Source organism: Neodiprion pinetum, chromosome 4 (assembly GCF_021155775.2).
Source record: "Neodiprion pinetum isolate iyNeoPine1 chromosome 4, iyNeoPine1.2, whole genome shotgun sequence".
Taxonomy (NCBI): Eukaryota; Metazoa; Arthropoda; class Insecta; order Hymenoptera; family Diprionidae; genus Neodiprion; species Neodiprion pinetum.
The window spans coordinates 29,850,832-29,867,170 of NC_060235.2; the positions used below are offsets into that span (position 1 = coordinate 29,850,832).

The following is a 16,339-nucleotide window of genomic DNA, read 5'->3' on the forward strand; positions in this document are numbered from 1 at the left end:
GGCAACTTGACAGAACGAAAGGCAAGTGAAAAATGGCTATTATCCATCAGGCGTTAGACTCAATAGTATGGACGATGCGAAGATAAGCATCAGCTATCCGTCAAGTGCAACCCTGATCGACCAACAAATTTCCCCGTTACGATTCCCATGAGAAATCGCGCTGTCCCGCTCTGGAGGCTCAATTTCTGCTAGCTATAAGAGATGCGTTTATACCCATAGTCGTTTCTCGCACGCGCTTATCATAAATTGTCGTACATTAAGCATGCACACTGTCCCACACTGGCGCACAAATTGTTACAGTTGCCTCATATTCATCGGAATAGTCACGTATGTACTTTACAAGCCGGATAAAGTTTTCACTCCCGATATACGGACGCGCAAAGCAACCGTACGTATATGTATAGCGATGAAATGATCAACAACAACACAAGTCCACAACAACTGTGTTTCCCATTTGCACTGCCAGATTTTTCATAAAGTACAAAGATAGCTGTGAAAGTTGCGAGACGGTGTGTAATTACATTCAGCCCTGTGCAAAAAATTGCGTAATTCGCGAAGTGACACCGCGTTTTGGACGATTCATCATATAGTATTTTTTATGTTTTTTTTTTTTTTTTATGAAACAATGAAATTTTTATATAGTTTAGTTACGCAACGAAAAATTTACATTCAGTAACTAATGCACAAGAATATTAAAACTCGGTAAATGCTACAATGGCGGATGATATATACATTTAACGACATGACGCTATGCTATCAATCATTGAACAAGACGCGAATATTATTCCCCCAAGAGTATTGCTTGTGTAGGAAGAAACACGTGATGAAGCCGTCCGCAATATTACCTCAGGGAATCTTGATATAACAAATACGATACTATGTTATACAAATATGTCCCGATACGGTACGATAACGGTTGATGATGGAAAAGCAAGCTTGAAAAAAAATACGCACCGCTGCTGAGAGATAAATGTTCACAGCTTTTACCGCCCCGTCAAAGTGCTTTGATTTCAAAAAACAGTACCACGGGAATATTAACGAGACATAGGCGGTGCAATAATCCAGAACGAAAATTACATATTGGACATGTTGACATTAGAGGCGTACAAACAGGAAAGTTTCTCATCGACAGCGATCCTCTTCGAGGACCTGGGGCAACACAGGCTTCCAGTTCGGTGGATTCATTAACCCTCGTTAAGCGCGGGCGTGCGGAATTCCTGGCAAAAACTAGACAGAGTTTGGGCGAGACGTAAAACTCTGATCAAACAACCGCTATCAGATAACGATTCGATTTTTATCGAAGTACCTTTTCGTTTGATTGCCAACTAACGACACTAAGCACCTTCGTGCGTGCTACCGATTCGATTGGCCACAAATATTTCCCCCTCTTCGAGTATTTGCACGGCATTGAGTACGCCGGAGATCAGGACAACTAAAGAGGTACACAATGGTGAACCAGGAATGGACCAACAAAACCGTAACTTGCTTTTACAGGTATTCTCGAGCGCAAGCAGCGAGGAAAAATGAGATTTCCGCTTAATTAAATAAGCCGCTCTTGGCTGCGACGGTCTTCTCTTATACGTACCTAGTCTTCCTTTCTTCGCGTTCATTCTATTTTCTCTTCATTTTATATACCTCATACTTTTCATTAATTCTCTTTACCAACCTTAGCCGCATGCTACCTTAATTCCGGCTGTAGGTGAGTAAAAAAATTTCATCGTCGTCGGGGAGAATAATTTTTAGAAATGAGTTAATGTTTTTTTCATTGTTCACGATTTTTACCCAAGATGAGCTTTTTGCCCCGGTGTGTGTCAACCCATTAGCTAAGAATTACGATAGGAAAGTCTAAAAGTGCGTTGAGTATTGTAACCTGTATAGTCACAATGAACCACTCTGAAATTTGCATGGTCATTGTAGTACCAGAAACGAAAATTGTCCGAATTAGTCGACCCTTTGGAATTGCACAAAATATTATTACGAAAACTTGAAATGTTGTCAATCACTATGATTGATGATGGTATAACGTCTATTGTCGTCATATAAGTATACTATTACTGTATGGAGAAGCGTTTCACCTCCCATGCCAATTGCAAAAAAGAAAATACATGACGTATAAATACGTACTCAATGAGCATTTTGTGAAGTCGAGGCTAGTGCTTTGCTGAACTTGCTCGTGAACAGACATCATTCACGTCTCGACAAAAATTGTACACTTTTCTCTTTCTTTTCAATACCGACGAAGTCAATTACGTTCAGCAAACCATGCTGGTGTTTCAAATTTTGAAAATATTTTCACAAATATCAGGGGTATTCCCGTTTATCAGGCAGAATAAAACTTTCCGCGTATCTAAGTTATACTTGATATCGAACCTTTTCATTGCAATGTGTCTGGTAATAGTTGCTGGAATTTTCGTGACTGACATGGTAGAAAACAGAGTACCTCAAAAATTAGTACTAACTGAGCGGTACCAGCTTTATTTACCGGGAGATGTTATGGCAAAAGTAATATTTGTCGGAAATATGGCTGCTTCTTTGACCGCAGTGTTGACCAAATTCATTTGGAGAAATAAGCACGTTAAGAATTTGAACGAGATTTTAATCTTTTCTTGTGAACATAAGCTTGACTCGATTTTCAATTGCACGGTGATTTCGGATTACTATTTCATCGCCACCCTGTGTATTTCACTGTTAAGTAAATTAGCTATACCAGTGATGAACATATTGACCGGCTACTGCACAGTGTGCTATCTTTACTCATCGGCAATAGAGTTACCAGCAATTGCAGATGAAATCATGTTGTGCGTTGTCTACTCGGCACTATCAAAATATCAACAGGCAATCAGAAAAAAGATTTCAGACCTAGCAATGCCCAGAAGAAGCGAACAAATTGCCAAAGGAAGTAACTGCTATGCATCCAAAATAGCAGTTGGTCAGATTTTTCCAAGTCAAACGGAGCAATTTGACGTAACGAAAACGCAAATCAATTATGCCTGCGGTAAGTGCCTCGTGTTCTCTTAATTGTAACGTAACTGTAACAGATGACCGGTAATCGATCAATTTTAAAACCGTAATTTTTTATTTCATGCTACAGATTGGAACGTATCAATTTCAGCTCGAAAGTTGGAGCATCTGAGGCAGATAAATTTGAGAATGTTCAACATTCAATACAAATATACAGCTTTGCACCAATATCAGCTATTTATTTCAACGGGTGTTTCAATTATAGAAATAACCAGTGTAACTTTCATACTCTTTGTTATCGTAACACAGCATGTTAGAATTCATTCAAACTTCGCCACATGGTTGGCTGTAAGGTTGATCGGGATTGTCACGTCCAACCTGGTCAGACTGCTCACGCTATGTTATTACACGGACAAAGCGTTTGCTGGGGTAAATATACTGTTTATTATAAGCATAGAATTAAAAATGACCTAGTAGTTTTATCATTTCTACGATCTGTAGATATAAGCGCAATAATTGTCGAATTCTTGAAAAATCAACGGTGGCCAGAATATTTTTAACCGAGTTTGGATGATTGATGCACCTCACCATTTTGGAGAAATATTTTCATAAGTACGAGGAAATTTCAAACTGTTACATTACGAATGAATTGTTCATTTATCAGGGAGTGGCCATAAAGTATACCGTACAAGAAATGGCAAGCGCTTCCGAAGATCAATATTTTTTAAGGGTGTCGAGAGTCTTTATGGAACAACTGCACATGAGAAAGCCATTTAAAATCTGTGGAGTATTCGCGTTCGATAGGCGTCTTCCAGTTACCGTAAGAAAAATCAATAATCAAAATCGTGGAAAGTATCGGTTATCAAAGAAATGTTGATGTGTCATATGTATTTCAGTTCTTGGGATACGCCATAAACTATATGGTCGTGCTGGTTCAGTATTTAGGATTTAAACTGTAGACATAACGATTCCCGAGTCAGCATATGACGAAGTGTCTTGACGAACGATCAAAGGCAATTACCACAATGTTGCGTTTATTCGCTAACCATGCCAGAAAATTTGTTAATTAAGAAATCACCGATGAGGCGACAAAGCTGCTTGATGCCGGATCACAATCTCTCCCAGAGCCCGGTTGATGTAATAAGGAACTTGTGGCGCATACCTAGTACATTAACATTCTTAATATAGTTATTCCTGACACTTACCTCGGCTCGGGGAGCACCGAGAACTCGGAGCGATGATGGACGAGGTGGTATAATTAGTCACAACGAGATTGGACCCGAGGTGTGCGGGACTGCCTGCAGCAAATGCAAGAGTCTTAAGACGGATGGAGCAGAACTATGCCGCAGTCACGCGCCAACCACCCGTGGATTTATACTTGGGTAATGGGGTTTCCTAGCGCCGTATAGTAAGCAGTGAGGTACTTCATTTCCCGATTACCGGAAGAGGGAAGATCATAAAGATAACCGGCTCCGACTCGGTAACTAAAGTTACCCGGATCCCCTGATTTTGGATTTGTCGAACAAGGACTGCCGGGGTCGCAATGATGCCGATGCAATACGTAGATAAGCGACAAGGGGCAGCAGCATGTGGGTGTTGAAGAAAGGCGAAAAAATTCTTTAAATATTGTTGTACACACGATAACGGAGATGCGAAGCGATATATGTTTTCAACTTCAAAATAAAGCCCCAATAACTTGTACAAGACTAGATTAGAGACTTGCGGAAACAGATCGCGCAGTTCGATACAACTGTCGAGTATAAGGTAATAAATAGTGAACCAGTTATTGACACCTTTGAACACAATTATTGATCTTTTATTTTCCAAAATTATAAATCGATGGCATAAATTTTCAATTTCTCGATGACTAAAACCAATTGCTGGAGGATTAGACACCACAAATTTATTTTTTGATAATTTTGGAATCAAGGATTAAACAAATGCAATGAAAAAAGGTTAATAATTGGGACAGGGTCAGTAACTTGTACACTTACCTTGATTCTTAACGTTGTCACGACTCCTAATGGCTACGCGACCTGCAAATATTTGCATAGCTACCAGCTAATTCGGGACAAAGGAGTCACTAATTGCAATCAGTGTCTCAGTCGAGATGGAGTTTTGCTGATAAATAAGTTGAATTGTGTTATCGGGTGGGGTTTTACTAACCGTACATCTATTTATTAATTAAATCCACGATAATTAGTACATACGGAACTCCAATTACGTTTATAAAATAAAAGAAGAAAAAAAAACAGAGAAGCTCCGCAGTCGTTATACATTGATAAACTATGACGACGGCGATTGAGTGCGGCAAATAACAATTCATTTTCAAGTATAAAAAAACGTAACACACCGTCTGTGTTAAGTGCGTTAAAAATCTAGTACTATCATCAAAAATTTCTCGTCGCTCAGGTATAGACTTAGTTTGTCGAGGAATAGGATTTTTACTAATCGGTATGAGCGCATAAATAATAACAATTCGTCGCTGCCAATCCTAATTTGTTATCTTCGTAAGTATTATAAATTTTTTGCCACTCATCGATAACCGACCGTTTTAGAGAACAATCAAGATTATATTTCCCAGAGTAGACCACCACTTTTATTTAATATATTTTTTTTTTCCTTTTGTCATTCATTCGCGAATTCCGATCACGTTCAAGCGCCCGCTGCTACCAGCTACGCGAAAATTCTTGGAAGGTGAGAATATTGATGGGCCGCAATGTGTTTGTCCGTGAATTATTTCTAGGAGACCTAATGCCTAGAAATTGCCATATTCCTGCTACCAGATCTGAAATATTTTCGTGCCGGTGTCCAACGCCTAATATTTGATTGATCGAAGTAGCGGTTTCATTGAGCTTATGTAACGTACAATTTTAGTACGTACCGCGAAAGTCAGAATTATGCAAACATCGATATTACAGCAGATAAAAATACTCTCTTACAATGATCAACGGCTCGGTTAAATTAGTGACATTATTAAATTCGGGCTTTTAGCAAGGGCTGTGTAGTGAGCAATAGTAGGATGGGTTCGGGGCAAGGAAGGATTAGGTAACTGTCTCAAAGGGTCTGGCTAACGGACCATAAAGAAGGATGTAAAACAATCTGCATTTCAAGCTACGCCGCTGGCGAAACGAACCGTTTCTTCAGTAGCTATTTTATACTCATTTCGCAAATATTCGCGGACTATCCTTGGCTTTATCTAACATGAAAGAACGACCCGTACCAGTTAAACACGACTTGCCACTTAAATGGATGATGTGCAGAAAAGTTGAGCCGATTGTTCTCAACAATAAACTCAAGGAGATTTCAAGGGACAACTTGACCATTAGATCGTATGAGATTATTAATTAAAGTTTTTTTATTTGTAGTGAATATTGTAGATATTATCAATATAAATGTATAACTAAATTACAACGTTTATGAAACTTAAGGAGACCGCGTAATCCGAGTTTGGTAGAGTTTAACTCTAATTCTTAAAAAAAAAGTATATACAGTGATCTCGCTGTTCGATTCCAGGAAACGTAGAATTTCTTTTTTGTGCACTACTGGTATACAGTGCATTCGATAAGGACATTAGAGTTTCTATTTTTTTCAATGTATAATGTAATACTCACGAAAACATGAGTTATCTTGCGAATTCACATTATGTATAATCAACGACATATCATTACGCGATAATGCTACCCACTGTATGATTTGATATACCCAGTAAGCGAGATTAAATACATATTCCTTTCATTACACGTATATGCCTATCGTCAAGTGGGCCACCACTTGATTGTTTAAAGTCTATCTGTGGAACCATAATAGATTCACGTCCATTGCGAAACCAACAAAATTCTCCGATGAAACTGATTCTGTCAGAATTTTCTAAGTATTTTAAATATCTTTAGCTGTACCCTGAAAAAATGAGGTTGAAATAATATGGTACAACACGCCCGGAGTAGACAAAGAATTCTAAATCTAGAAAACTTCACAAGTTTTTACGATCTAAGCTTATTGATAAATCAGGTTTACAAATCAGAAGGCATAAAGCGAACGTATGCGTAATTTATGCTTAATTTATGATCGAAAATTCTAGTACGGAGTCTGTTTTGAATAAACCACGAACAATTTGTGAGAACTAAAACTATACAACCAGCCATCAGGCAATGAGGAGCCATTTGGAATGTTTTCATTGTCTGTTGGAACAACAACTTAAATATGCAAGAACTGGAAAAAATAGATAAATTGTCAACAATCGAGATGATGAATGGTTAATAAACAGTTTTTTCTTCGAACTTGAAGATTGAAAAGAAATAGGTAATTTAAAATAAATGAACCTGATAGATGGCCATTGGATTCGATGATTTCAAAAATAATAAATCATATTGAGAAATTCAATGACTTTATACATTGTGTCAGTCCAGCTACTTATGTATTTAGTATAAAACCGTGTAGAAATGTTTTTTTCAATGACGTTTTCTTAATAAAACAGCAATTGAACATTACAGTCACTTCAGTATAGTTGTTGGATCGAAATTCTACGTATATTTGTAAAAAATATGAATGTCTGACATTCAAGCTTGTGCTTCGTCAATCATCGATACTTGTCTCGCTCTCAATTGATCACGGTTGTTCAGAGATCATATCCTAGTATAATTCATAGAATATTTACCAAATTACTTCTACTCATTTCACTCGCTTTTGCTGTCTTTGGCGATAAATATCATTCGCTGGTGGAGGCGGCAGATCGTCATCTTCGCTATCATCACCACCCAAACGAGTTCTCCGACGTTTCGATCCAATCTGTGTACCGTCGTTACTCTCATCGACTATCCAGTGCACAGACTTTGCAAGATCAAAAAGCTTGGTATCGCATCCATTGTCTGCTACAGGAAGTGGAGCTGAAATAACACAGATTCATCTGAATATTTGTGCATCTAAAATGTAACGCTTACCAAATTAGCGAGATTACTTCACTAAATTTCATAAACACATCAACCAAGGCTTCGGCACTCACCATGCTCCGGTAATTGGATTCTACTGAAAACGTCGACAAGCAAATCGACTGCAACAAATGGTCCTCGGAAGCATCCAGGCGGCGGAAGCATTGTACATAGTTGAGCAGCAGCTGGAGGTAACGGGAAAGTACCGCCTGAAAACAAATAATTCAATTCTCGTTGAAAATGTTAACTCACCAACAATCCAAATCTGATACAGTCTCGATATAATACACCGTACAATTACTGATACCTAATCTTACCTGGTACTGGATGTTCACCCGCCAGGGCGTTTACTTTTGGTTTATAAGGTATCATTTGTGACAAATCTGGTCTTGGCAGAGATGCCATGGACTCTTCAGGGTCGGTTACCCTAGGTGTTATGCCAGAATTATTCCTTACTACGTTGGACACCTCCATGTAACCGATAGATTTCAATTCTATCGGTGTACAAGGATAGAGATTGAGGAACTTATACCTGTCTACCAGCTGAGCAGTCTCCTTACCTTCAAATTCTTTTATCTAGTAAGCAAAGTAATATCATCGAGTTAGCAAGTATTCCTTATACTTGAATATCTTGACGGTCATTTATAGGCTGTAAAACTTACATTAGGTACTGACCTTTTCTAATACTGCACTTCGCCGCTTTTCAACTTTTACGATACTGGCCAAGTCACCAATGTTAGATTCAAACTCGAGAAATCTATTCCAAATATCACTGTAAAAACACGATACTTTATAAATTTACACTACATTCAGAATTGCAGTCTTTCAACAAGTAAACCAACATTTACGAAGTTTCATGCACCATTGTAAACGAAACTCAAAGCAGAAACTTCTATGTACAACTACGAGTGCTGTAAACGTAAACGGCAGAAGTTTTCTTCAAATAATTTTCCACAGAAGCATAAAATGTAAGTATAACTGTACAACTTTAGTTTTACGTTGATTAGGTTTTAGCTCAAGAGCATATTAGTCAAAATCGTAATTAAATCGTCTCTGCATTTACATTAGAAATGTACTAAATTAAACTAGTTGTTCGTGTATTGACACTGCTACTTACACAGATTTTTCTGGCTCTAAACTACCTGACGATAATACCCTCTCAAAAAGTACTCTCGTATTATTGTCCTCTGCAAGGTAATATCAAATGTTATATTCAAATTTAAATGAAATAAGTACAGATGGTTTACAATTTAGGATTCATTTTTTATACTCTTGCGATATGATGCTGATCTTACCATTTAAATGAGAGAGATAATCTATGTAGCACAAGATGTATTCAGGATTATCGCTGAATTTTTTTAGGCCTAATTCAAAGATTCTAAAAGCTATATTCTTGTCTTTGGTGCAGTAGTACTCCATCAACGCGGCGGCAACGTAAACCTGATGTGCACATCTAGCATCTTCTCTAGCTCTTTTGAAAACTATCCTGGCTGATTTGATCCCTTCAGCACGTCTTGCAAATTTCATGTATTGGACGTACGCCTGTGGAAAAATATAAATGATTCATTGTAAAGGAAATTAACGTAACAAACATCAGCAAGCTCCACCGACAAAACATTTATGTATATTTTTCATTGCAATCTCTAGTAGTGCAATAAGCAAGACTAACCAAAGTGGGATCGATGTCTGGGATATCTAGGAACTTCTGATAGATTTGATGGACTTTTTCATACTTGACTCGTCCTTCTTCAAAATCAGCATGAGCAAAATAAAGCAGCATATTTTTCGAAAGTAAGGTATTTGTCGCTCTTTCGAACATTGTTGCAGCCTCGTCGCTCAGATTTTTAGCTGCATTCACATCACCCTTCTCAGTTAGTATCTTTGAGCTCAGCTCTAAAAAGTGTGCAGCTTGATGCCAGACCGCAGGATGATGCCCAAGACAGAGAAGGCACTGCTCAATCGCAAACATCACACGGCGAGCAACAAGCGACGTATCCTCTGTTCGCAATGGATTGCTGCGCTCCCAGGCAATGTACTTTTTCCACAATTCAACCTAGACATTGAAAAAAATTGGACAATACTTAATACCGGTATGTTATGATTGTATAATCGTTACACAATGTCTGAATTCCTCTACCTGTTTAACTTCTTCAGAGTGACCCGTTGGTGGAACACTAGGGGCACTTCTATTTAAGCCCCTTGTTACTGCTTCCAGCTCCTTAGCCACTCGTCTCGCATTCATGTAGTCTCTAGACCTTTCAATAGCCATTTTTTCAGCAATTATGGGATTGATGTTTTGTTCAAATGCCATATAATCTTTCCATAACTGTTCCATATTAATCATTGGATTTATAACACCGCGTTGATATACCTATAAGGGAGCGATACTTCATATTACAATCTAACGTAGTATTAATATGTGCGGATAAAACAATCAAAGTTACCTTTCGCACAGCACTAATCTTTTGATTTTCTGCGTAAGAACCGACAGCTTCAACACTTTTCAAAAAGGTGACATAATCGTTCCAAATACTGTAAGAATGGATATCCATGCCAATTTTATCCAATGCAAAATCATACGCCTGTGCCATTTTCTCCCTTTAAAATTTTAATTTTTGTTAAAACATATTCGAGGTTTTTATATGCTATGTAATAAAATAGTTAATTACATCCAGTTGATAATTGAAAGAACTATCTTAAATCTAGTGTAATAAAAGCGAGGAGTATCATGCATAAAACTGTTTATTCTTACTTGTACGAAGCAAGGCTTGCTTTTGTTTCTTTGACGTAAGAAAGATAGAGTTTCCACAACTCAATATTTAAGATTTTCATAAGACATCTTTGGAAGAGCTGTTGAAACAAATCGTACAACATGAAATGTAATATACGTGTTTAATAAATTACTGAACGAATGGTATCTATTACATGGTAGTCACAGAAGAATCTGAAACTGAATTGTACATTTATCCACTACCTTACTTACCAATAAGGGCAAACTCTGTCTAGCACAATTAATTGTACAATATTGAAATCAAGGAATGTGTAACATTAACAATAAACATAAAGTTCCTTACTGTACATATTTCCATAACAGTGGTCCACTCTATTGAGTGAACGATAAATTGTGGGTTGAACAATACATCATTTCATTCATTACTTATTATTTATATTTTATTCTTTCATTAAGATTGATCATTATTCACTTAACACATTACAGACGGACTATGCGTGCATGTTTTTCACGATCTACACCGAGGCGAAGAGATACATATACATATTCGGTCTGCAATGCATCGGTAATAAGAATGAAACCAAGTTGTTCGTGTGATAGAAAAAAATTGAATGGGTGATAGGAGAAAATGAACCCCACAAAATAAAAAATTCATTTATTGAGTGCAAACGTGGGGATGATACTTTTTCTTTACCTTAAACTATATGGGATCGAGAAATAAATGATCCCAAAACATTCGAAGAAAATGAAGACAAGGCGAAGCAGCATGAAGTGACACCGGTTTTTGGCGTTATGAAATAAAACCATGGGCTTGTCATAGCAAGAAATAAAGATGCTTTTAAATAATATATTGACAAAAAATAATTCATCATGGATGAAATAAATTTGTTAATTTTGGGAACTGTTCAAACTGTATAACACAATCCCCGCAAAGGCTTTATTAATTTTGACATTTCTATGGATGAGGAAATATTCACAGAGATAGTTCAAAAGATAATGAAGTGAGACAAAAAGTATGGCAGAATATATACAATTTCTGTACAAGTTAGTCGTATGAAATACTAACAATTGAAAAGTCTAGAGAATAGCAATTGGTCACTTCACGCTACCTCTATTTATTCTCTACAAATACTTGAGGCATTGATATGTACGCAATAAAACTGCATCAAGTAGATGTGCCAAGGAAAGGTATTGTAATATTTGTAATAACAGTTTGTCAAAGGAAATCCCGATGCACAAGTGTGCTTTTATTAACCGAATAGGTCACAGAATTGAATTTATCTGATACTAGTAATATTGACGTAAAATGCGCATGTTTACTCCACGAATAATATGTTGAGTATCAAAATAAAAGAAGGATTGAACAGACTAAAAAGATTCTTCATTTTGTATTTACGCTCTTTTATTTATCTCTTCAAAGTTTCACTGTATTCAAAGCTTATTCATTTATTGCGCTGAAACTACAACATATCAGTTTACGAAAATAATTATTTACTTGAAATAAGTCAAAATAGGGCGAATATTGTACGAGGCAGTTACACAACAAAAGAATTGCAGTGATCTATGAATTTTGGAAGATTAGAGTACAAGCTAAATTTTCATTTTTACCTTTTGACTTTATTCTACCAGAAGTACAGTTGATAATTTCAACCTGTGACCTAATCGAGACCCAAGAATATGTAGCAGGAAGGAATATAAGGCTGTTACATTCAGAAAGTCACCTTTGTCGATACATGTAAAATTTTTTCTAATACTTGGGATTCGCGTCAATTAATCTAAAACTGGGGCATGCAAAACTTTGAGTTTACCGACAAAACTGACCTCCCGATTGTTTGAACACAGCAGTAATTTATCAATGAAATAAGTTATTGCTTGTTTGTGGTGAAATAAATTTTTTTTTATTCACCTCACATGTATTATGTAAAGTGCTCAGCATCACATAAAATGATAGTATCTTGTTACGACGGATTAAAATACCATTTATACTGACAGCAAATCATCTGTATTCCTATGCAAAGGGTTGTTCAGTTAAATGCATGACTACATATGTCCCGGCATTGATATTCAATAATTACGACTTTATAAGTATTTAATTATTCGCTTCACATACACCTATCTCTCACCAATCATAATATAACTCATCACACTCGGCAGACAGCAACAGGCATTCAGGCATGCATAGAATGTGCTCCGTCGCAGGATTAAAATGACCATTTAACCCTGAGAAACTAAGTACATGGAAACCTGTGATAAACCAGTCGAGCTGCATATGTGCCTCAAATTTACTCAGTGTTGATATTTTGTTATCACTTTAACCCAGGAAAGAAAACATACGGTAAAAACTCGACATCTTGCTGCACACGAAGCAGTGAAGATTGAATATTATCAGAAATGGCAAATTGTGAAATACCTCGAAGACACAGATTCGTTTGGATGTTCGAAGGTGGTGAAATCTTAGATCTGTTCAACGCATAAGCATGGCCTTTATTTATTTCAGCCAATATAAATACTATGTACCATTTGTTATTGCAAATCAGATTCACGCTGCCAAACAATTCCCATAAATGCGATAACGCGGTCCAGATCATAAATGGAGGTGGAGCAAGATATCAAGCTTTCCCTGTGACACCAAAGATGAAAATAATTGTTTACAATTGTAACAGGATACTCGAAAAAGTTCTGAATACTCAATATCAAATTTGCTACGTGAAATTAGACGGATATTCTTTCAATATTTATTACTTCCCGAAGGTTTATATTTAAAGAGTGATAACGGTTTAACAACTTCTTTTGAACCTAAAATAAATGATACCGTTTTTCATAATAATGTGAATTTATAATTACTTTGATATATTATTAACTATGCAAGAAAAACCACCTGAATCAATTTATTGTAGCAACTGGTTTATTGAACTCTGATTTACTTTGCTAAAAATATATACCGAGAAACCTTTATGAAAACCCTGTGTATTTAAGATTTTGTTCACTGGTTGATATATAAATAAAACTCCGATATTTGAAAATATTTTATTTGCCCAATCACAAACACATCATTGTTAATCATAATATTGTCGAAGCGAGGAAAATTTAGATATTGTATTCAATACAGAACCTAACAATTTAGCATACCTTCTCAGTAATAGTGAAATGAAAAAAATTCATACTTCACCCGAATTTTTGGTTATGAATATTTCTGTAGACATTTTTAAACTTTTTAACTGAACAACATGTACATACATGTATATATTATATAACAAGTGAAAACCAACATGAAACTACCACAACACAAATTATTCAGAATCAAGTTGGTAATCCAGACAAATATTGTGAACATACCTTTTCCACCTTCTCAAAGTTGCGCATTTTCATCTGAAACCAAGTACATATCATACAATTATACAATGACAAGTCGTAAATATTATTTGACAACGAACTACTACTAGCCTATAAACGCTGTATTTTATGTGAAAACAAATCCATTAATACATACGATGACTATCAGCTATGAGGATGAATAAGGGTTTGCCATAATTCAACGTTACGTCGTGCACAATTTTACTGCCTATATTTTGACAGGTGTAAATGACAGCTACGATTACCTCTTGCTCAATGTATATTTTCCAGTAACGACCAGCTGATGGGAACACGTTGACAAGTTTTTCAAATACGGATCTCACTTCGGTGATCGGTCTGTTTTGAGCCTCCCTAATCAATATACTCCATGCTTCTAAGTCGTACGGCGATTCTTCGACAGTTTTCTGAGCCCGTTGTAGTTTTTCGTTTCCCCAATCCTGCAATCATTTAAACTTGTCTTACATGTTTTCGTTGAAGTTTTTGTCATACGAAATGAGAATTTCTAAACTGTAATGTGGGAAGAAACACAGTTTAAAGAATAAACTAGAATCGTATTCTAGTTCAATAAAGACTAATATCAGCAACAGAAACAAAAAAGAATAGGAAAAAGCTACAGTTTTTCGGTAATCCGTCAACTCGATAAATAAGTCGGGCATTCCGATCTAAGAAGTGAAATTAGGCGAGGTAAGGTTAGGTTTGGGATTAGGTTATGTTGCAGACAAAAATCAGCAGTTTGCCGGTACAATAATTCATACGTACAAATTCAGTTTTTTCTCCAGACATGATTCTTAGGATCAGTGGCCTGGTATCCTACACGTATATCTCTGAAAAATAACGTAGGAAATAAATTGTTATTTCCTAAGATTATCCAAACCCCGCGTCGGTACCCACTACGCACCACTACGCACTATTCAACTATTTATCCACTACTTGATTCGATACAAGTACGATGCAACTCGACCCTTCGAAACCACACAGAAGCGCGACCTCTTCCGGTTATTCTGAATCTGCTCGTGACTTGCCGATAAAACAGGCAGCCTGTACCAAAGCATATACCATGTATACGAGGGTATACAAAGAGGTTCTCTCTGTACAAAGTGTCCGTGCAGTAGACGCAAATTAAGATGGCATTGCTGCAGCAAAAGTTCCACAAAGCGCCAATCACATTGAACCCTGATTGCTAAGCGCCAATCAAATTATGACCCTTATTGCTTATGACCATGCTTATGACTCTGACGAGCACCATTCCCATTCACGTGATTTCTCATTTCTCTTTACCTGTACCGTTCATAGCCTGAGCCGAAAATACCGGACATACGGTCTCAATTATCTTTGAAAAATAGACCATAGACTTGAATAATAATCACCAAGCCAAGAAGAATATTATAAATCGTCACAAGAACAGGAAAGTTTGAAATTCAATTATTCTGGGGTGTAAGTGATAGATCGTGTATTGGGTATTTTCCTCAGTTTAAAATACGTTTTAATTAAAGAAATGTGGAGGTGAAAACAACGATGTTTCGTTCTCTGTTAACATGCTATTATCACACTGTATAACCTATAAAAAAATAACGATAATGATGACTATAAATAATCAACTATTCATTGTTCTACATTGTCAAAACTTTCACGCATCCACCAGAGGCAATCTGTCAATTTCCTTCTCCTTCGGCGTCCCTGCGTAGGTAGCGTGCTGTTCGATGAGCTCCTGCAGTCTAGCCACCTCGATCTGTTGTTTGGACCACGTATACCGGCAATAAACCCAGTAACTCCATGTCGAGCCGACGAAGGTGGCCATGCCGATGTGCGAGGCGAGTTTCGGTTTGCTGGTAAACATGAACGTACCTAAGCCGCCGACAATACTGCAGGTTATTCCGGATAGGAAACTATTTCTGAAGCATGGAATCCTTGTAACGTCTCTCCCGAATAACATCAGCGGCTTGTGATCGTCTTCTTCGTCCATCGCATGCGGAGTACGTTATATATTCTCAAAATATATTGGATTTATGTTACTTGACAGAGGCCGAAAAGCGTTGCAGCGACGGCAAGTTAAGTTTTACGTAACCTCGACTAGACTAGAGGCCTCTGTATGATGCGAATCACACTGTCTTGCGCCGCGCGGAAATACGACCGATAAAATAGCGCCACCCCAGCTTTGACAAATACGTTGACTGAAGAGTCTTCAGTCAACGACAAATAGTAGCAGCAAGCGCGCCTAAATTTGATCCAGAAGACTGTTTTTTCCAGTTTAGTATATGTGACGGTAATTTTACAAGATTTATCTGTAAATGTTCAGAGCACGATCTTCCAACCGTTGTTCAGTGTATATATGTTCCATCGAATCGCTAAGATAAACAAGAAGACA

General features: G+C 37.1%; 2 protein-coding genes across 2 annotated transcripts; both read right to left on the minus strand.

The window, feature by feature from the left end:
• Nucleotides 1–6,306: 6,306 nt before the first annotated feature.
• Nucleotides 6,307–14,872, minus strand: su(f) (cleavage stimulation factor subunit su(f)). The gene is made up of 13 exons (XM_046620994.2): nt 14,734–14,872; nt 14,220–14,411; nt 13,957–13,989; nt 10,642–10,739; nt 10,334–10,487; nt 10,027–10,260; nt 9,559–9,942; nt 9,185–9,431; nt 9,007–9,076; nt 8,565–8,661; nt 8,207–8,465; nt 7,964–8,098; nt 6,307–7,847 (listed from the first exon to the last, which is right to left on the minus strand). Exons 1-13 carry the CDS (start codon nt 14,755–14,757, stop codon nt 7,633–7,635), a joined length of 2,142 nt encoding a protein of 713 aa, XP_046476950.1. The 5' UTR covers nt 14,758–14,872; the 3' UTR covers nt 6,307–7,632.
• A 555-nt stretch (nt 14,873–15,427) lies between these two features.
• On the minus strand, nt 15,428–16,075 carry l(3)87Df (lethal (3) 87Df). The gene has a single exon (XM_046621007.2). It carries the CDS (start codon nt 15,935–15,937, stop codon nt 15,602–15,604), a length of 336 nt encoding a protein of 111 aa, XP_046476963.1. The 5' UTR covers nt 15,938–16,075; the 3' UTR covers nt 15,428–15,601.
• Nucleotides 16,076–16,339: the final 264 nt, after the last annotated feature.